Source organism: Bos indicus x Bos taurus, chromosome 9 (assembly GCF_003369695.1).
Source record: "Bos indicus x Bos taurus breed Angus x Brahman F1 hybrid chromosome 9, Bos_hybrid_MaternalHap_v2.0, whole genome shotgun sequence".
In the NCBI taxonomy this organism is placed as follows: Eukaryota; Metazoa; Chordata; class Mammalia; order Artiodactyla; family Bovidae; genus Bos; species Bos indicus x Bos taurus.
Genome location: NC_040084.1, coordinates 74,447,492 through 74,470,221, shown reverse-complemented (window position 1 = coordinate 74,470,221; position 22,730 = coordinate 74,447,492). Strand labels below are relative to the sequence as shown.

The 22,730-nt window shown below is 40.8% G+C and overlaps 1 protein-coding gene across 16 annotated transcripts in view; it reads left to right on the top strand.

The window, feature by feature from the left end:
- Positions 1-22,730, top strand: part of MAP7 (microtubule associated protein 7) — a 176,818-nt gene that overhangs the window by 105,516 nt on the left and 48,572 nt on the right. For all 16 annotated transcript variants that reach the window (XM_027551663.1, XM_027551668.1, XM_027551666.1 and 13 more), the window contains 2 exons: positions 11,304-11,402; positions 19,605-19,682. In XM_027551663.1, coding sequence (XP_027407464.1) covers positions 11,304-11,402; positions 19,605-19,682 — 177 coding nt within the window. Of the gene's footprint in view, positions 1-11,303; positions 11,403-19,604; positions 19,683-22,730 lie in introns of those variants that run through there.

Sequence of the window (22,730 nt, the reverse complement as noted above, 5' to 3'; positions counted from 1 at the left end):
CCTGAATTACGTTAGTTTTTGTTTTCTGACACGGAGTGATGTAACTGTGATCTGACAGTTCTTTTGGTCACCTTTTTTCTACCGTATCTGCTGGAGAAGGAATAGGCTACCCACTCCAGTGTTCTTGGGTTTCCCTTGTGGCTCAGCTGGTAAAGAATCTGCCTGCGATGTGGGAGACCTGAGTTCAGTTCCTGGGTTGGGAAGATCCCCTGGAGACGGGGATGGCTACCCACTCCAGTATTCTGGCCAGGATAAGTCTCAAAGAGTCAGACAGAATAAGCGACGTTCACTTTTTCACCATCTTAGCCGCCATCAAAAAGTGAGCAAATGTATACTTTTTTTTTTTAATTGTCATTAATACTTTCGCTTCTTGGGCTTTTGCCACAGTTTGTTTGGGGTACACTATCTACAATTTCTTGCTCTCTTGTTTCCTTCTTTAGGCGTTTATTCAGTGTCACCTATATGCCAAATGGAGAAGGCAATGGCACCCCACTCCAGTACTCTTGCCTGGGAAATCCCATGAATAGAGGAGCCTGGTAGGCTACAGTCCATGGGGTCCCAGAGAGTCAGACATGACTGAGCAACTTCACTTTCACTTTTCACTTTAATGCATTGGAGAAGGAAATGGCAACCCACTCCAGTGTTCTTGCCTGGAGAATCCCAGGGAAGGGGGAGCCTGGTGGGCTGCCATCTATGGGATCGCACAGAGTCGGACACGACTGAAGCGACTTAGCAGCAGCATATGCCAAATGGTGGGCTAAATACTAAAGGTACGGAGCTGATAAAGATGAAGGCACCATACTTGCCTTCAAGTTCCTTGGGTCTGGTAGAAATTATCGTAGTTCTGGAAGCACCTGGCCAAGTGTCAAAGGCTAAATTAGCCTGTCACTCCCCTTACTTGGAGAGCATCTATAGTTCTTCAAGGTCAGAACATGATGTCTGAGTGTGTGTGTGTGTGTGTGTGTGTGTTCAGTTGCTCAGTCGTTTCTGACTCTTTGCAACACCAGGGACTATAGCCCGCCAGGCTCCTCTGTCTATGGGATTTCCCAGGCAAGAATACTGGAGTGAGTTGCCATCTTCTCCTCCAGGGTATCTTCCCGGCCCAGGGATTGAACCTGCCTCTCTTGCTTGGAAGGTAGATTCTTTACCACTGAGCCACCTGGTAATTTAAGTATGATGTCTGTGATTAGACATCAACTCTTTGGAGTAAACAAGTAGCTTACCCTTTATCCCTTAAAAATATCTTGGTAACTTGGTAGAATTATCTGTTGCAATTATTTAAATAATATTTATATCTTTCCTGTTGTGTACTTTGGCAGACAAAATGGATTTTTATAGAAAAGGTTATGTTGGCATTTTATCTTGTTGTAGACGAACCTTCAATGCAACTGCTTCAGTTTCTTTCTGGAAGTTGATTGATTACAAACTGTTAATAAAAACCAACATTTGTCTGTTCCATTCTTCGTGCCTTATTGTCAGTTTTGTAGATGAGTGATGTTTTCGGTGGATTCTGTTCCCATACATCACATAATTTCACACAGTGTTTGGTTGATATTGATATTTGTAAAATCAGTGTCTCTACATTGGATTTGTATTATCTCAGTATTGGACAGATTTCTTTGTTTTTTGGATGAATATCATTTTCCATAACTGTCATAACTTCATTTTTCATAATGAAAAAAAATTATCAGAAAGGGATTTTCAGTCACTATTCATTGTTGCTGGATGAGCTCCCTCTAAATTTTAAAACCTCCACAGGGTCTTACAAGCCTCTAATGTAGTCTAGTGGGGCTGCTGAGTCATTAGTTTTTGTTCTATTTGGAATGTGTGAAATGCAAAAAAAAAGTAAGTCTTAATCGAGTCGTTTCTGTCAATATGAATAAGGATGCAGTGTATGTCCCAGATACATTATCATCAAATATTCTCATTTAATTGCATTTGTTTTTGCAACAAGAAATGAGCAAGAGTGCTGAATAAATGGTTCATTGTTCTTATTGTTGCGTCAATTTAAACGTGACCAGATGTTGCACCATGCCACAAAGTGGGTCTGTTCTGGTGCAGAAGGGTAAATCAGACTCTGCACTGTTTCTCAGCATCTCTAGTGACATATGTTGCCATGGTGCGGTGCCTGCAAGTTTGCATAGTGAAGTGACTGCTTCCTAGGTTTGCCTATGAAAGAGTCAAGATACTCAGCAGCATCTACCCACATCACCTGCTGGTGTATCACCTTCAAAAACACCCCACCTGTTTCCCAGCCAGACCCTGTTCCTCCATTCTCTGTTTCCTCTTCCTGCTCATCGTTCTTGCTTCCTGGAGTTTGTGGCTGGGTCTCCATTTCCTGCAGGGTCTGAAGCCGAGGAGACCTGGACGCCTCCGCAGGGTCCCTGTGCGGTGCTGCCTCTCTGTCCTGGCTCCCACTAGCACAGCCACGCTGACTCTGCTCGTCCTTGGCTCCCGGATGCTTCAGCTACAGACAGAAATTTCAAAACACAGTCACGCATGTCACTTTTCCCCCTTACTGGTTAAGTAATCATCTCCTGGTGCAGGTTAAGGGAAAGTGGGAAAGGCTGCAGAATTATTAAATTGTGCAGAAAGTGGAGTTCTTAAGATGGGGTTTTAGTCAGATTTCCTTTTTATTAAGATGATAACCCTTTTGAATACATTTCCAGCAGGCTTGTGGGGCCGTACCTTTCATTTACCCAGAATCTGCTGAAGCTAGATTAGTTCACAGCTGGAAGTGCCATCTGGCACTCTTGTGACTTCCCATTGCCTTCATCACAAATTCAAAGCTCTTGGAATCTGAGGAGGCAGTGACCTCGGGCTGTTTGTCTTATTTTCACCTGCCCACCTTCCTACACCCCCCGTTCTGACTGGACAGTCCCTTGACGCACTCTTATCTGTGTGCCTCTGTAGTTTTGCACATGCCATGCCCCAGCCAGGAGGATTCTCGGCATCCCCCTCACGTATCCATATTCTCTCCATTCGTCAAAATCTTTATTCAGTGACATTCCCATCCCTGCTGCTGCTGCTAAGTTGCTTCAGTCGTGTCTGACTCTGTGCGACCCCGTAGACGGCAGCCCACCAGGCTCCCCCGTCCCTGGGATTCTCCAGGCAAGAACACTGGAGTGGGTTGCCATTTCCTTCTCCAATGCAGGAAAGTGAAAAGTGAAAGTGAGGTCGCTCAGTCGTATCCGACTCCTTAGCGATCCCATGAACTGCAGCCCACCAGGCTCCTTCATCCATGGGACCCTCCAGGCAAGAGCACTGGAGTACTACCCCCTGAAGTACGGCCTCTCACCTCTGATTACCTATAACACTGTATCATTTATTTGGTTACTAGTCCTCTGTAGTGTATCGATTTTTGAAAACTGATTTGGTCTGTTGTTGTAAATGCCTATATTTATTTGCATATTGTCTCCACCAAAGGACAATGAGGATCTTGGAAGTAGATGCGATGTCCTCAGTTCAGTTCAGATGCTCAATCATGTCTGACTTTGCAACCCCATGGACTGCAGCACACTAGGCTTCCCTGTCCATCACCAACTCCCGGAGCTTGCTCAGACTCATGTCCATTCAGTCGGTAATGCCATCCAACTATCTCATCCTCTGTTTTCCACTTCTCCTCCAGCCTTCAATCTTTCCCAGCATCAGCGTCTTTTCTAATGAGTCAGATCTTCGTATCAGGTGGCCAAACTATTGGAACTTTGGCTTCAACCTCAGTCTTTCTAATGAATATTCAGCTTGCAGTCCAAGGGGCTCTCAAGAGTCTTATTCAAAACCACAGTTCAAAAGCATCAATTCTTTGGCACTCAGCTTTCTTTATGGTCCAACTCTTACATCCATATATGACTACTGGAAAAACCATAGCTTTGACTAGATGGACCTTTGTTGGCAAAGTAATGCCTCTGTTTTTTAATACGCTGTCTAGGTTGGTCATAGCTTTTCTTCCAAGGAGCAAGCATCTTTTAATTTCAAGGCTGAAGTCATCATCTGCAGTGATTTTGGAGCCCAAGAAAATAAAATCTGTCACTGTTTCCATTGTTTCCCCATCTGTTTACCATGAAGTGATGGGACTGCATGCCATGATCTTTGTTTTTTGAATATTGAGTTTTAAGCCAGCTTTTTCACTCTCCTTTTTCACTTTCATCAAGAGGCTCTTTAGTTCTTCTCTTTCTGCCATAAGGGTGGTATCATCTGTGTAGCTGAGGTTATTGATATTTCTCCCAGCAATCTTGATTCCAGCTGGTGCTTCATCCAACCCGGCATTTCACATGATGTACTCTGCATATAAGTTAAATAAGCAGGGTGACAATATACAGCCTTGATGTTATATTGATGTACTCCTTTCCCAACTTGGAACCAGTCTGTTCTTCCATGTCTGATTCTAACTATTGCTTCTTGACCTGCATACAGATTTCTCAGGAGGCAGGTAAGGTTATCTGGTATTCCCATCTCTTGGAGAATTTTCCAAAGTTTATTGTGATCCACATAGTCAAAGCCTTTGGTGTAGTCAATAAAGCAGAAGTAGATGTTTTTCTGGAACTCTCTTGCTTTTTCAATGATGCAATGGATGTTGGCAATTTGATCTCTGGTTCCTTTGCCTTTTCTAAATCCAGCTTGAATATCTGGAAGTTCTTGGTTACTTATTATTGAAGCCTGGCTTGGAGAATTTTGAGCATTACTTTGCTAGCATGTGAGATGAGTGTGCAGTAGTTTGAGCATTCTTTGGCATTGCCTTTCTTTGGGATTGGAATGAAAACTGACCTTTTCCAGTCCTGTGTCCACTGCCAAGTTTTCCAAATATGCTGGCATATCGAGTGCAGCACTTGACAGCATCATCTTTCAGGATTTGGAATAGCTCAGCTGGAATTCCATCACCTCCACTAGCTTTGTTCATAGTGATGCTTCCTAAGGCCCACTTGACTTCACACTCCAGGATGTGTGGCTGTAGGTAAGGGACCACACTCTTGTGGTTATCTGAATCATTAAGATTTTTTTTGAATAGTTCTGTGTATTCTTGCCACCTCCTCTTAATATCTTCTGCTTTTGTTAGGTCCATACCATTTCTGTCCTTTATTGAGCCCATCTTTACATGAAATGTTCCCTTGGTATCTCTAATTATCTTGAAGAGATCACTAGTCTTTCCCATTCTTTTGTTTTCCTCTATTTCTTTGCATTGATTGCTGAGGAAGGCTTTCTTATCTCTCCTTGCTATTCTTCGGAACTCTGCATTCAGATGCTTCTATCTTTCCTTTTCTCCTTTGTTTTTCACTTCTCTTATTTTCTCAGCTATTTGGAAGACCTCCTCAGACAACCATATTTCCTTTTTGCATTTCTTTTTCTTAGGGATGGTCTTGATCACCTCCTCATGTATGATGTCATGATGCTAGGTCCTACAGTCTTTGTATTCTTAGCGCATAGCACAGTGGCCGGCCCATAGGAGTGTCTGTAAATTTTTACTGAAAACATGTAACATTTCTGAGCCTGGGAATACAGTGGTTCCATTGACAGTAACAAGGAGACCGGGTTGGCTCATTTTGTGAGGACGGTTAGTTCAACTTTGACATAGTTTCAAGAGATAGCAGAGATACATGAGCATATTTTCCCTAGGGGTGGAAGACTGTTTATAAATGCAAAGCATATTTATAAATCCAGACTGGAAAACAACTGAGGTCAAGATTGTGCTTTAGGCCCTAAATGGGGAGAATATTTCTGGAGGGAGAGAAATTACTAGGGGAAATCAAAAGCACCCTGGAATTAGAGGTCTAGAAAAGGAAAAAGTTGTAGAAAAGATGTATTGTTCATTTAAGATTTTCCCAATACTGAGCACAAGGTGTCCCCTGGAGTAGGGTATCGACTGAATAAATGTGAAGAAAACTGAAATAAAGGAGAAAATTAAACCTAGGTTTGTCTAGTGCTGACTCCCATGAGCTTTGATCATTCCTACACAACTTCACAAACAGGAGGAATTTAAACTGAAAAGCTCTCCATGTGGAATAATCAGGAAAGTCATTAGAAGTTATGAAATTGCATTATGACTTTCTTATTCTAATGCAAGTTTTATAAATAATGTTGGATAAAACATTTAATAGCAATGCCTTAAATGTTACAATATTCCTGGAAGCTCTTTTAGAATAAATTTTAACTGTCAAGTAAATAAGCAAAAGGATTTCATACAGTAGAACATTTTAGGTGAAACACTCTGAATTACCCGAGACTGTCTCGAGAGTTCTCTTTAATCTTTAGATATTGTGATTTTAAACCAGTAATGTTCTTCGTTTGCCATAGTTGTATTCAGTAGTCAGATTTTCATGTAAGATATTTGTGATTCAGGTTCTGTGATTCACTGAGAAGGACTCAGAACTTAACATATAGTCATACTTGTGCCTAAGATTTATCATAGCAAAAAGACATAAAGCAAAATCAGACCTTTCCAAGGACGCACTGGCAAGCCTGGAATATTAACTTTCTTTCTGCCCAGGTAGATTGATGCTATGAGACACACGAAGTTGCAATGTTCAGCCATTTTTTACTACAAAAAAAACAATTGTGTGCAGTTCAGACTCCAGTTCTGTCTTCTGGTTTACTCCCCAAAGGTATGTGTGTAGCCTTGGGACTTGATTCCACAAAGTCCAACCCACTCTGAGCAGGGTTAAAGTTTTGCTGTTTCCCAGTCCATATGCCATGCTTGATCTAAAACACTGACAGAAAGACATTTTTGTGGGGGTTAAGACCACCTGTGATTCACTGAGTTTAAGCTCAGCATGGTCCCTAAAGTTGTAGTTGTAGATGTCTTATAAGAGGAAACATTTTGACTAAACTAAAGCATTTGTTGGACCAGTTATCTTCATCACATGAGAGAAGGCACTTCAGCCCCTACAGCCAAACATAGACACAAAGCAGTGAGAACCCCATGACCTTCATGGAAAGACATTGCAAGGAGTGGATTAGTAGTGAATCATAGAGGAGGTCGATTGTAGACACACATTTGTGGCACTTCCTGAAGCTGCAGAATTTTTTACTAAATGAAAGCTCTGAAGGTCTGCTGCCTGCATCTTCTATTGCAGAGTGATTTAGAGACAGAGTCCCAGACCACAAGGGTGCTTCTCTCCATCCTTCCTCTTCTCTTTAACACTTTTACATGTGCTGCTAATGGAATAAAGCTTTCAAGCTAGCAGGAAGATCAATAAAAATTTTATGAGGCTAGCAAAGTCTTATTGAGCGTCATAGTATATGGCTCAGTTTTCTCTTCTGAAAAAATGAAAGAGATTCAAATAAATAATGCTGGAAATGTCATCTGGGTCATTTTAAAACTGGGATTTTGATGGTAATTTTTAAAAGGATGTATGTGTTAGAAAGTGGCAGATTCATTTCAATATTTGGTAAAACTAATACAATATTGTAAAGTTTAAAAATAAAATAAAATTTAAAAAAAATAAAATAAAACACATAAAAGGATGTATGTGATCCTACCTGCTAGTTACCTAGGATTTCCAGATTTTTAAATGTTGGAAATCTTAAAATGGATAAATTTCTATTTTCATTCTGTTCTCAAACAGCGAAATTCCCTGCCATTTGTTTGGAAAAAACAAAACAAAACAAAACAACCACCAACCAGCCCTCTCAGAAGCTACTATTTTCCTGCTATTATAAGTGAGTTTTTTTTTCTTTTTTGAAGACTTATCCTTACTTTTGGCAACTTGAAAGGCATTACATCTCAGAAAACTGTCATCTCTCTAAGCCCCAGAAAGACTAATGATTAAGTCAGGAAACTAGAAACTGTACTCTTAAGTCCTACCTTCCTGTACCCCCCAGGAGGTGTGATTGTAGCTGAGCTACAAACCTCTGAAGCCAGCAGCAGAGCCAGGCTCTGCTCCCTAGGACTGCTGTCACCGACTTGACACAAGTTTGCTTTCCCTGTTAGCGTTAAGCAAGCAAAGCCCAGAGGAACTAACTAGAAACCTGCCTTCCCACATTGGTGTAGGACTAGGGGGAGAGCCAAAAATACCTGCCACCTTTTACTGAGCCTTTCAGTGGGCCCGGCAGTCTCATTTAATTTTCACAACCCTGAAAGTGTTTTCCTGCATTGCAGATGGGGAAATTATGACTGAGAGGTTGAGTGACGTGCTGTGGGTTCACAGCTCATAACTGGCAGAGCCTGGTCAGCTGACTCCAAAGTGCATACCGCCTCCACTACAACCTCAACACACAACTCTACACCTGGGAGTGTGGGAGGCCAGGACCTTGAAGAAGAGCATAAATGTTGAGAGAAGGAGGGCTGAATGTTTGCTAAACACCTCCTTCTACAATAGATTCTTAACATAGATCTTTTCAATTAATCCTCCCAGTGACCCTCTGAGTTAGGCCATTTCACCCTCATATTACCTACTCAGAGAAGTCAAGAAACTCTGATAGTCACTCAGCTAGTAAGTAGCAGGGCTCACAGAGGCTTCTCTGGTGGCTCAGATGATAAAGAATCTGCCTGCAATGCAGGAGACACAAGAGACACCAGTTCAGTCCTTGAGCCAGGAAGATCTCCTGGAGAAGGGAATGGCTACCCACTCCAGTATTCTGACCTGGGGAATTCCATGGACAGAGGAGCCTGGCGGGCTACAGTCCATGGGATCACAAAGAGTCAAACACAACTGAGCAACTGAGCCTACACACATAATCTTGGCTTAAACAGACTGATGTTCAAATTTACCTTTATTTTTACTAAATTTAGCCTATCAGTTTTATATGAACATAACACATTTTAAGATCAATTTTAAATTTGTTTTGTTACGAATAGGACTCAGAAGGATTTTGTTATAGAAATGAATTCCTGAGATCCAGATGATAAGAAAGTGGCCAGATAGATCCAACTCAACTGAGTCTAATAAAAATCAGATATATTGATAGGCAAATTGGAATTCAGGTAACCAGACCTCCAGACTTCCAGTTTAATTGAAATTTACATTTTACATTTGAATTTCAAGACAAAGCAAATTACAACCAAGAAAAAGGGGGAGAGGGATTACCCAGGAATTATTTGGAAAAGTCTCTTGCACTGAATATGTCTTCTTTTGAATCTCCTCCATGGTCTACTGCAACATAATATTTAGCTGCGATTGATATCTGTTGTCCGGACCTGGGGGCATTGCAGATAATCAACAGAGACAGATTAAATTATGTCAAATATGCTAAGGTAAAAAAGAAATGAATGCATATGAAATACAGTCTAAACAAATAGTCCTAATTATCTTTCAGTTAAGTAAAAATGAAGAGCAGAAGATCGCTTAAACAGCTTACTAGCTAGGGCTTTATTTGCTTTGTGCTAGAGGTGGCTGCATAATAAAAAGAAAATAATCACAGTATTCCCAATCTGTGTGCACTCCTTTCTGTTTATCTTCTTTATGAGCAGTTTTGAAAATACCTTGCAAAAGATGGGAGAAAGTTGTTCTATCCCTATTGAGCACCAGAGTTCCAATTAAATCAATTTGTGGTCTTTAGGGGCTGTCTCTAAAATTGTGAGGCTGTAGGCCAGTATGAGCTAGTGTGGCCTTTACCTGCCGCATAGTGATAACTGGCAACTTGGTTTTGGCGAGGGGGATGAGAGTGTTATAGCAACCAGTGTTTATGTTTGAAAGTGTTATTTAAAGACAACAAATTGTTTGAAACAGGGCAGTTAAACAGTGTTAAAAGTACGGCATAGGATGCTTTCTGCTGTTCAGTCTGTGGTTTCCTATGCCAGCTAATATCATATGTAATTGAGAGGCATCCATAAAAATTTGGTATATTCTTTGTTCAGAGCTTAAAGGTAAAGGTTTAGCAAATTTAAGAACTTTTTAAAGTACATCTGGGGTACCATTTTTAAATTTAGTCTTCCTGAAATATAACTGTCACACTCTTTCAGGTTCAAAAACCCTGAACTACTGAATCTCATTTTCTAGTTATTCTCCATTTCCCTCAGCCTGGTGGAGGAGATAATAAATGTGCAATGTGTCAGGGGATAAGGGCTACAAACAAGGCAGAGTAAGGAGGAGAGATGAGTAACGCAGGTGCTATTTTAGATAGATCAAGAGGACTCTAATATCACATTTGACCAGAGACCCAGTGGAAGTGAAGGACAGACTCGTGTTAACATCTGGGAGAAGAACATTTCAGGTACATGCAAAGGCTCTGAGATGGACGAAGTCAGTATGTAAGATCTGAGCAGAGTAATTAAGAGGTTAAGTGGTACAAGGTAAAGGCCAAACCATATAGTACCCTGTAGGCCGTGGACAGCCCATGAGTTTTTCTGAGTGGGATGGTGGCTGTTAGAGGAGTGGCATGACTTATGATTTAATGGGATCACTCTGGCTGCTGAGGTGAGCAGAGACTGAAAATCAGTGGTAGGATCTGGTAGACTGGTTAAGAGGACATTCCAGTCACACAGGGAAGAGAGGATCAGAAAGGTAGTGATAGAGGTGATGATTTTTTAAGGTAGAGCTGAAAGAACTTACTACTGAATCAAACTTGGGGAGAGATTGGAGGACAGAAGTCAAAGCTGATTCCAAGGCTCCAGGCCTAATCTACTGGAAGAATGGAATTGCTTGAATGAATGGGGAAGACTGTGGGTGAAACAGATTTTCAGGCAGAGGGCAGGAGGCAGGGAAAATCAAGAGTTTGGTTTTTGACACCACTTAATGAGAAGCAGCAAAATACTTTAAATATCTTTTGAAAAATATATTATTAAAGCAAAATGTGTAAAGAACAATTTACCTGGAGGACTTTATACTTTATATAACCAGGGAGTTGCCTGATATTTCTGCCCTTTGGTCACTTACTAGAATACATTTCCCTTAGTCTCTTGAATGATCTTTGTTACTGAACATTTGTTAGAGGCTTTTCCAAAATCCAGTAAATTATATCCCTTATTCCCTTTTGGTGACCTGCTTGGTTATGTTCTTGGAATTTTTTGGTTCCAAATGCATGACCTTTGTAAGAACAAAGATCAGATGCTCTAGATCCCAGTCTTATTTCTTCATGGTTACTCTATGTATAAACTGGAACAGCCAGGGTGAATGACTTCGTGGACCCTGAAGACACCACTGCTGTAGGGTTGGTCGGTTGAGCTGAGGCTATTGATTCTTGGGTGTGTTCTTCCCACTGAACGTTATGCTCATTGAGGGTAGGAATTATCAGCTGCTTAATCTTTGTATTTCCTGAGTTTAGCCTAGTACTTGATACAAAGGTTGACAGCAAATTTTGAATATGTGAATGTTTCTGAATAAATTTTGAGAAACTAAATATGTCTTTTCTCTTTTATCTCCTCTGTGTAGCACCTGATGGCAACAAAGTACAAGATAAGAAAACCACTGCCTCCCACCGGCCCTCCACTATTTCAGGACAAAATAGCAACCACTCAGGAAATAAACCAGGTACTATGCATTGCCTTTGCTGTGGAAAAAGGAGGGTAATCCCAAAGGTCTTAGGCCTGCTAGAATTTAGGAGAGCTTGGTTTCAGTCCTGCCATCAAAACACACATTTAGACAGATTTCTGTAAGTCAGAAAACCTCTCACACCTTTATTTTCTTTCTTTAAAATGGAGATTCAAAGCTAAGCCCTACTCACCTCTCAGAATCATTTTGACAGGCAAGATGGTATCTGTGAGTGCACTGTTAACTGTCAAGCAGTGTGCAAGAGGTAATAATTTTTCCATTCTGCCTGAAATGATAGAAATGACACACTTTTTTTGTACCTCTATGCCCAGCATTAGTGCATATCTCTTTTGTGACTTTTTCAAAACCCACTTAAGGAAATCATTACACACAGCAATACTGTATAGAATTACGTTTTTGTTCTCTGTTGCCTGCAATGATTGTACACCTACACAGTAATTTCATTTAATAGCCTGTGACTCATGGTCTGTTCCATTCAGTGATACAAAGAAGCAAACACTCTGTAAACAAACTACAAACAATGGAGTAAACAGTTCAGTAGCTTCCAGGTATCCAGCAACCATGATGTGGTCTTTGGGAGAGACTGACTTACAGTATGATGACCGGAGATAGCCAAAGGAAGGGAAAGGCAAACCGAACACCTCTTGAGGTTCTTGGAAGCCTGCTTCATGCTGCATGCAAGGCCAGAGTTACTCAAGAACAGTGCGTCAGTGGGCCTAAAGATGGAAATAACTGTATCTAGCCCCATAGAAAACATTCCCTGTCCCGCCTAGTTTTGTGGGGCCTTTTTTCCTATATGGAGGAGCTCTTGAACAGAGCAGATAAGTCTGCCTTGCCATTCAGATGATGTATAACAGGTACAGTTACAAGTACTGCATTTGCTACCATTAGTAGCAAATGATGTATAGTTTCAGTGGAGTTTTAATTCACAGGCTGAGATTTTCCCCATTTAGTCAGTTTACATTTTCATTCATTTATCTGTCCATGTATCCACCCAAAGCCCAGCCAACATGTAATGTTTCTTGAGTAATTACCCAGTGTTGGGGGACGCTGAGAGATAGTGTGTGAGCAAAGCAACAGGGCCGCTGTCCTCACAGGGCTCATTCTAGTGGACCTTCTTACCCTGTACTCCAGTGGGCATCCTTGGAGAAGCAAAAGCTGTTTAGCATAGAAATCCCCTTTGTTTTATCATGAGAATTGAACATAGCTAAATGGTTTATATTGATTTTCCCTTATTCTCTCCATCAACCATCATTTCTAATTCCTCTCATTCTTTACTGTGCAGTTGATACTTTTATATCCTGATAATTTGTTTATTCATCTGGTAATAGCACTGTGTAGGTACTAGGAATATATTATTGAAAGATAATCCTACTTTCTAGCTGACAAGTATAGTAGAAAAAAATCAGTATATGAATAGATCATTCTAACATACTATTTCCATTGTGAGAAGAGAGAGATGCAGAGTGCATAGAAATATAGAGGCCAAAAGAAAAATCTTTTCTACCGCAATTGACTGTCTCTTCATAGAACTATTTGATTTATATTGCTAGAGTCAAGTTCAGTGAGGAGACGTTTCATTTCAGATTGTGTCTTTTAAGTATACTGTGTCTGCTTTCTTGTATATACACATAAGCACAGATATACCAAAGACTCTTATTTTTAAAACCACCATGTTATTTTCCTGAGTCTCTCTGAAGATGATATCAGAGGTTCCATGTTGGAGTTATAGGTTTGAGTAAAACCTTTTGATTTTATGGGATATGAGTCATGGGAACGTCTGTCTAAAGCATTTTTATTTTATTTTCTGACTTCAGGAACTTGAAGTACATGCTCTTTGGGGGATATTTTGAGTATTGCCCTAACCAAATGCGAATATCCTGACAGTAGTTGTTCAGACAGGAGTCAAAGTATAGTGAGTTCTTATAAAAAGCCTTGTCACAGTGAGTTTGTTTTTCTTGATCTTTGAGGGTCACGCTTTAGTTCCAGTTGTTTCAGGACTGTACCTGTTTTCACATGTAACCACAGGCTATTATCAGCATGCCCTTTGACTCTCAAAAGTACCCTGGTGTGGGTGGTCCCCTTACTTTTCAGTTATCACAGGTAGAAGGTTGGATGCAGAGTGTGGCTGCAAGTGTGTCTCCACCGAAATCCTATTTCTCTTAAAAACTTTTCCTTCTAAGAATTAAGTAACAATTCTATTCTAACTGTTAATCTATTGGGAAACAGTGTGAAATAGTCATGATGTCAAACTATTTTCTCTACCTTCATTTTGTTCAAGAAAAAAAAGTGATATGAGGAGAGAAATGAGATGGAGAAAAAAACATTTCAGAAAATTCGCTATTTACTTGCAATTATTCAATTGTATTTTTTTCCTGAAATCCTACCTTTAAAGGTCATTTTAATCAGTTTTTAATGATTAAACCTTAGAATTGTAATTACTAGTATTTACTAATACCTTTTAAAAAATCTGTCGTCAAATACAAGTTTGGTATGAGTTTGCCCTCATAGTGAATGTTAATTCCATTAACGTTTAGAGTGTGTAGGCCCCAAACGTTAGCCAAGGTTGCTGGCTCGTTTGTTCTTTCATTTAATAAATATTCGTTGAATGCCCTCCTTTCTGCCAGGTATAGTCCTAGGTTTTGGGAATATACAATGAACAAAACTGACCCGGCTCCGCTCCGCCCTACCCATATTCACAGCCGTCTTTAATCTGCAACAGGGTGTTTATTAACATTCCGGTAACAAAGTGACCTTCTTATTAATGTGACCAGAAGGATGGGAACAGAATTCAAACTGAATACCTTTTTCACTCTACAGTGCTTTTTAGTGCCAGGTCCAGAAACCAACCAAAATCGTCTAGCACATGATGGTCACGATGCACATTATGTTTCAGAAATGGGTTGTATTTGTTCTTTACTTTCTCAAATCGAATTCTAAATCAATAGTGGTTGAGATCAGTGCTGAAGTGACAAAAGTGACCAGGGAGAATTATTGAACTCATAAGCATTGGCTTCATTTATAGTGTTTATTGATATATCTTTATAGCACTATATACAGCCTGGTTTCTGAGGTACTGGTGTTACCAGACAGAATACAGTTTATTACATGTGAAGAGTGTAATTTTCATATGGAGTGATATCACAGAAATCAGAGGTAAACTATGCCCTTTCTTTGTCCATCTAAAAGGCATGTGTTCCTTTGCATAATTGGGTGCTGCCTCATGACTGCAGCGACACCAGGTATTGACTTGGGACTCTCAGCGTTGGTTGGGGCGGAAGAAAGATCTTCACGACCCAGATAATCATGATGGTGTGATCACTCACCTAGAGCCAGACATCCTGGAATGTGAAGTCAAGTGGGCCTTGAAAAGCATCACTACGAACAAAGCTAGTGGAGGTGATGGAATTCCAGTGGAGCTATTTCAAATCTTGAAAGATTATGCTATGAAAGTGCTGCACTCAGTATGCCAGCAAATTTGGAAAACTCAGCAGTGGCCACAGGACTGGAAAAGGTCAGTTTTCATTCCAATCCCAAAGAAAGGCAATGCCAAAGAATGCTCAAACTACCGCACAACTGCACTCATCTCACATGCTAGTAAAGTAATGCTCAAAAATCTCCAAGCCAGGCTTCAGCAATACGTGAACCTTGAACTTCCTGATGTTCAAGCTGGATTTAGAAAAGGCAGAGGAACCAGAGATCAAATTGCCAACATCCGCTGGATCATGGAAAAAGTGAGAGAGTTCCAGAAAACCATCTATTTCTGCTTTATTGACTATGCCAAAGCCTTTGACTGTGTGGATCACAATAAACTGTGGAAAATTCTGAAAGAGATGGGAATACCAGACCACCTGACCTGCCTCTTGAGAAATCTGTATGCAGGTCAGGAAGCAACAGTTAGAACTGGACATGGAACAACAGACTGGTTCCAAATAGGAAAAGGAGTACGTCAAGGCTGTATATTGTCACCCTGCTTATTTAACTTCTATGCAGAGTACATCATGAGAAACGCTGGACTGGAAGAAACATGAGCTGGAATCAAGATTGCCGGGAGAAATACCAATAACCTCAGATATGCAGATGACACCCTTATGGCAGAAAGTGAAGAGGAACTCAAAAGCCTCTTGATGAAAGTGAAAGTGGAGAGTGAAAAAGTTGGCTTAAAGCTCAACATTCAGAAAACTAAGATCTGAATGTTGGCATGGCATCTGGCCCCATCACTTCATGGGAAATAGATGGGGAAACAGTTGAAACAGTGTCAGACTTTCTTTTTTTGGGCTCCAAAATCACTGCAGATGGTGACTGCAGCCATGAAATTAAAAGACGCTTACTCCTTGGAAGGAAAGTTATGTCCAACCTAGATAGCATATTCAAAAGCAGAGACATTACTTTGCCAACACGGGTCCGTCTAGTCAAGGCTATGGTTTTTCCTGTGGTCATGTATGGATGTAAGAGTTGGACTGTGAAGAAGGCTGAGCGCCGAAGAATTGATGCTTTTGAACTGTGGTGTTGGAGAAGACTCTTGAGAGTCCCTTGGACTGCAAGGAGATCCAACCAGTCCATTCTGAAGGAGATCAGCCCTGGGATCTCTTTGGAAGGAATGATGCTGAAGCTGAAACTCCAGTACTTTGGCCACCTCATGCGAAGAGTTGACTCATTGGAAAAGACTCTGATGCTGGGAGGGATTGGGGGCAGAAGGAGAAGGGGACGGCAGAGGATGAGATGGCTAGATGGCATCACCAACTCAATGGACATGAGTTTGTGTGAACTCCGGGAGTTGGTGATGGACAGGGAGGCCTGGCGTGCTGCAATTCATGGGGTCACAAAGAGTCAGACACGACTGAGCGACTGAACTGAACTGGGGTGGAAGAGGGTAGGTGAGGATGACTATGTTGTTATTAAAAACTCCTTCTGAAAATTTTTGTCAAAATTTGTGTGAAATTTGTAGAAATGTCATATACTCGGTATTCTATGAGCAGAATTTTACTTCATTGTCTCTATTTATATACTTTCTATAATGTGCCCATGTAACTTTTATAAATAAAAGTTATTTATATTATTTTAGTTATTATGGTTTTCAAGTTTCATAATAAGTGCAAAGTTTTCATAAGGGAGTAAAACTTCACTATTAAAGGACTTTTTTTAAGCAATAAGTAATTGTTACAAGTCTTGCTTCTAACTTCATTTTGGCTTGGATTCTTAGATCATTTTTTTCTTCAAAATATCATTTCGATAGGGCTGTCATTTCCAAAAACAAACGACAGCAAAGCTCCCCTGTCTGTGACCGTTAACAAAGTGCCTAAGGCGGTCTGCATGCCTCTTTTCTAGCGTCAGAAGCAAACCTTTTGGGACCAAAGGCTATATTTTTCTACATAAAAAATATTTGAAACCTCATAAATGATTAGCAAATGTGGGAAATATCATAACTAATATGAGCTAGTTAAGGGTTCATATTATCAATTAAAAAAAAATACCTTAAAGCAAAGGAAATAAACAAAATATCATCTCCTGGTCCTGCCCATGACCCCACTGCCAGGTTTATGCAGCTTCTAATGCACTTTCATACAGTTTTATTTCTCTTAAATGTTCAAATTCTGTAACATTTAGGAGGCATTTGGGATGCAAGGCCTTTAAATCTGTTGAAGTACTACTATGTTGTCTCTGAAGTATTATTCCAGTAGGTTTTTCTTTTTAATATGAGATTTTAAATTGTTAATTTAATAGCAAGGAAAATAATGCTGATTTTAAGTGTAATTATTATCATCACCATTGTTATCATTACTATGCTTTTGTTTTTATTTAGAAACAGCAGAGTGAGCGTATTTTTATAGACCTCTGCTGGAAAGCCATTAGTGGCATCTCACTCACAGCATAACCCAAAGTCCTCACCAGGACCCCAGCCTCTGGCTCCATCACTTAAATGATCTCACTCTGCTCCAGTGGCTCAGATCTTCATGTCGTTTCTTGAACATCTTAGGTACTTGCGACCTCAGGGCCTTTGCACTTGCTTTTCACCTCTTGGAATGTCTGCACAGACAGCTCCCTTATTTCCATCAAGTTTTTACACATAAAAGCTACCATCAAGTTAGAATTCCCTTGGCACCTATCCAAAATGCCCAACCTTCCATCCCTGCCATTTCACAGTCCGTTTTGTTGCTTTGTTATCTCCTTAACATTTATCTCAGTCTTAACATTCCCAGGTGGGCCAGTAGTAAAGAACCTCCTGCCAGTGCAGGAGATTTGGGCTCAATCCCTGGATTGGGAAGATCCCCTGGAAAAGGAAATGGCAACCCACTCCAGTGTTCTTTCCTGGGAAATCCCATGGACAGAGAAGCCTGGCAGGCTCCAGTCCATGGGGTCGCAAAAGAGTCTGACACAACTTAGCTATTAAAACAACAACATTCTATGTGCTTGCATGCTGAGTCGTCTTTGTCAAGTCCAACTCTGTGCAACCCCATGGACTGTAGCCCGCCAGGCTCCTCTGTCTATGGAATTCTTCAAGCAAGAATACTGGAATGGGTTGCCATTTCCTTCTCCAGAACATTCTATATATTGCCCATTTTTCCATTCTCTATATTTTACATATGTTTTCCCTAAGCAAGCTTTATTTGAGCAGAAATTTCTGACTTTTTTGTTAATAGCTCTCCTTTCAGCACATAAAACACTGCCTGATCACAGTAGATATTTAGTGTATTCAATGAGTGCAGATAGTTACTGAGATTTATCAAGTGCTAGGCACTGTGCTGGAGAAGGCAATGGCACCCCACTCCAGTACCCTTGCCTGGCAAATCCCATGGACCGAGGAGCCTGGTAGGCTGCAGTCCACGGGGTCGCTAGGAGTCAGACACGACTGAGCGACTTCACTTTCACTTTTCACTTTCATGCATTGGAGAAGGAAATGGCAACCCACTCCAGTGTTCTTGCCTGGAGAATCCCAGGGACCAGGGAGCCTGGTGGGCTGCCGCCTCTGGGGTTGCACAGAGTCGAACACGACTGAAGTGACTTAGTAGCAGAAGCAGACATTGTGCTAATGCTGTTGTAAGCATCATTTTATTTAATCCATATGGTAATGTTAGATAAGGTCTATTTTATCCTCATAGACAACCAGTAAAAACCCATGAAACCGATGTCACAGCTTAAGACTTAGAGAGCTCGGTGAGTAACTTGGCCAAGTCTCATAGCAAGTGAGAGAAACAGAACCAGAAGTGATTTCATGCCTGTCTGATTTCAAAGCTGGGCTCTTCATGTCCAACTGGTGACTGACCATCTATTTAGTAGAATAAATTCACTTAGGATTCTATTTGTTGTTAAGGAGCAGACTTTTTTTAATTTTATTTTTTTATTTTTTATTTGGCTGTGCTCTGACTTTTCTCTAGTTGTGGCGAGCAGGGACTCCTCTCTAGTTGCAGAGCACAGACTTCAGGGCACACAGCCTTCAGTAGCTGGGGCATGTGGGCTTGGTAATTGTGGCTCCCGAACTCTAGAACACAGGCTCAGTAGTTGTGGCGCATGGCTTGGTTATTCCATAGCATGTGGGATCTCTCAAACCAGGGGTCAAACCTGTGTCTCCTGCGTTGGCAGACGGATTCTTTACCACTAAGTCACCAGGGAAGCCCCAGGGGACTTTTTAAAACATAAAAATAATAAGAGTTCAGTAGTTTAGGAACATAAAACCTCATGAATAGTGTTTGATGAAAATAAGCCAAAGGCACAGTTATGTTTTTACATAATTTGTTTTGTCTGTGTGTCTTTTTCTTTTACTTATTTTTTGAGTCTTATTGAGATGTAATTAACATACAGCATCAATTAAACTGTAAGTTTAAGGTGTACAGCATAATGACTTGACTTGTATTATGACATATTTATTCCAATATTTTTAGTTAACATCCAGCATCTTATATAGATATAAAAAGAAAAAAAAGAAAAATGATTTTTTCCCTTGTGATGAGAACTCATAGAATCTAACCTCATATATAATATTTTTAAATTGCAGAAAATACTGGGAAATTCTCAGGAAAATTATAATAAAGTACATCACTACAAGTATGGTCATAATTGTTGTAATGTTACTATAGGTAAGATGTAGTAACAATTCATTCATCAGATGTACCAGACAGATATTTATCAGTGTATATCATTTTTAAAAATCTGCTCCTCTTATGTCTCCCATCTCCTTTTCAGACCCGCCACCTGTGCTGCGTGTTGATGACCGGCAGAGGCTCGCGAGGGAGCGGCGTGAGGAGCGGGAGAAGCAGCTAGGTATGTCCCTTTCAAAGACACTGTTGTTGAAATGTTACTTTTTCCCCCCTAGGATAATGGATACTTAACATTGAGCAAACAGACATTTCTGTAATAGCCATGCTCTCTTGCATGCCTTTATGAGTTTTGCTGATGGATTGGGAGATAGAATTTAGAATGTGATATAAACATAGAACCAAATTTTTACCCACAATGAAGTCCAGCCCAAGATTAGGGAGATTTTCATTTCTTGGTGTAAGACAGTTTCATCTGACACTGGAGGAATGTATGTATGAGAGGCATGATGGCTCAGCTTACATTTTACAACTTAAAAAATACCAGGAGAGTAAGCATAGGGTTCTTTTTATGTGCCAGTTATGAGACTGTTAGTGCTAGGGCACTCACTGCTTTCCACGTTAAAAAGAACACTGCTGCTGAATTTATAGACAGATGCTACCAGTATGCTGCCAGGAAAAACACAAGACCTGAGCTGCAATGTCTGACTTTTCTTTTGTTACCCAAGGCCCTTGCAAAAGTTTAAGAACTGCAGTATTTGCCACATGATTAGCTAGAAAGCTGGGTCACGGGACTAGCTGATCAGGAAGCCAAGATCCAAGCACTCAGCGATCATCTTCTAGAGCACTGAGCAAGGATATTGGTGCCAGCTCCTCCTTTGCCTGAATGTCCATTTATGCAAAGTTTGCCAAGACAGGATATTCTCTTTATGTGCCTTGGAAAGATGAAATGTCTAGTCATGTGTCTCAGTGTTTCCAGGGTGTCTGATATTTTAAAACCAGAACTGACTTAGGTTGTCACAATCTTTCCAGTGGATGACTTATAACTTTTCTAAAGTTCTACTGCATTTTATAAGAGTTAGTGTTTCAATTGGAGAACCCAGCCCCATATCCCATCTCTGATTATTTGTATTCAAGAACCCAGATTTGTGAGGTTCATTGGAAGCTGGTTTTCCAAAGTCTGTTGACATTGTTTACATTCTTTGAACACAGGCCTCTTTCCCTTGCCATCATGGTCATGTGAGGTTATTTCTTCTGATGCCAAGGTTTTTCCAACACAAATTTCAATGACTTGCTGGAAGTTAACAAGCTGCATTTCTCTGTGTTTAAAGTTTGCGCCTACGCTTGAAGTTCCCCACCTCTGGGAGGTCTCCTTCCAGCCACTGGTTCCTGGAGAACAGGGCTACCTGTGGCGTGTTCCACTCCTCTCTGCTTGGAGTGCTGTGCAGTCTGGATTTCTTCCTTTTATGAACTGTGCCTACTGCTCCCCAGGCAAGGTCAATTTGACAAGTGGATCAGAACTGAGAGGGAAAGAAAGGCAGAGCTGCAGAAGCAAGAAGAGATTCCAGATGAGCATAAAGCAACAGGCTGCTGCTCCAGAAAGTGGAAGTGAAGTCGCTCAGTCGTGTCCGACTTTTTGCAACCCTATGGACTGTAGCCTACCAGGCTTCTCTGTCCATGGGATTTTCCAGGCAAGAGTACTAGAGTGGGTTGCCTTTTCCTTCTCCAGGGGATCTTCCCAACCCAGGGATCAAACCCAGGTCTCCTGCATTGCGGGCAGATGCTTTATCCTCTGAGCCACCAGGGAAGCTGCTCCAGGGTGGTTGGTATTTACACTCTGGTTTTGAATCCATCCAAACAGGGAAAAGCACTCTCCCCCATCCACCCCATCCCTGTTGGGTTAGGCTTCACCCTATTAAATATCTCCTTACCATCGCAATGTGGATTCATAGCTGCCTGAGTTAAAGGAGCTCCATAGGGTGAGGAGACTATTCCTTTATGATTTAAATCCCATCAAGAATTAGCTTTTACACCTTAACTCATGTCTTTCCATTCGGGTTTCTTTGTCTTTCAAATCCAGGTGTTACTAGTTTTATCATGGAAAGCATGATTATGCTGGTCACACAATAATGATTTCCCTTCTTATGCTATAAAGTTGTATAGCTCTGAGCCTGCAGATTCCCTCTGTAAGTTGCCTTGCTTAATCTGTTAAGTGGCTGGGTTTCTTCTTAATATATAACCCCATATTTTAAAGCATATTTCAGACCATACATCAGTGGTGTAGAACGTGCATCATTAATTTATATATTTTAAGACTGCTATTTGCCAGGCATATAGCATATTTGCTATATGCAAAAAAGATGAATAAAGGTTGAGACCCAGCCCTCCAGGGTTAGCTGCAGTCTAGTGGGAGGTGGGAGAGGGTAGATAAACACACAGCAATTCTAATAGAGGATGGTATTGAAGGAGTGCACACATGGGGCATTGAGAACCCACAGAAGAACCTAGCCCAGCCTGGGGATGTCAGGGACCACCTGAGCTTCCAGCTAGAGGATGAACAGAGTCATCCAGGGAACTAGAAGAGATGGGGACTGCAGAGCAGTGGTGCGAGGACAGGTGGCAAAAGGGGATTTGGTAACAGATCCAACATCTGTTCATCATCAGATTAATATATGGGTCAAAGTAAAGTTCAAATTATTATATTATCCTGTGGTCACAACTTATTTGGTGAGCTAGTAGCTCAGACAATAAAGCATCTGCCTGCAATGCGGGAAACCTGGGTTCTATCCCTGGGTTGGGAAGGTCCCCTGGAGAAGGAAATGGCAACCCACTCCAGTATTCTTGCCTGGAAAATTCCATGGACAGAGGAGCCTGGCAGGCTACAGTCCATGGGGTTGTAAAGAGTCGAGCACAACTGAGCGACTAGCACACCCAGCATATTCTAGGCTTTGTTTTTCTTCCTTCTTACCCCTGCTATATTTAATACTACAGTTTCCTTACTTTTGATCTCTTCTCTTGTTGTTGACAGCCATAGTTTTAATGAAGTAGCATTTTATTTATTGTATTTATATTTTATTTTGCTCTGCACTTTTATTTTTATGTTCTTATTTTTTCTGCATTAATTGTATTTTCTTTTAAAATTTTAAACCAATGTGTTTTGGCCTCTTCTTTTCCACTTAAGTTCTCCGAGTAGAAATTAATCTTCAGAAATACACAAACATGGAAACGTGGCCTTACGTTTGTGAAGAGTCATCTAAAACCTAGCATCTGATTT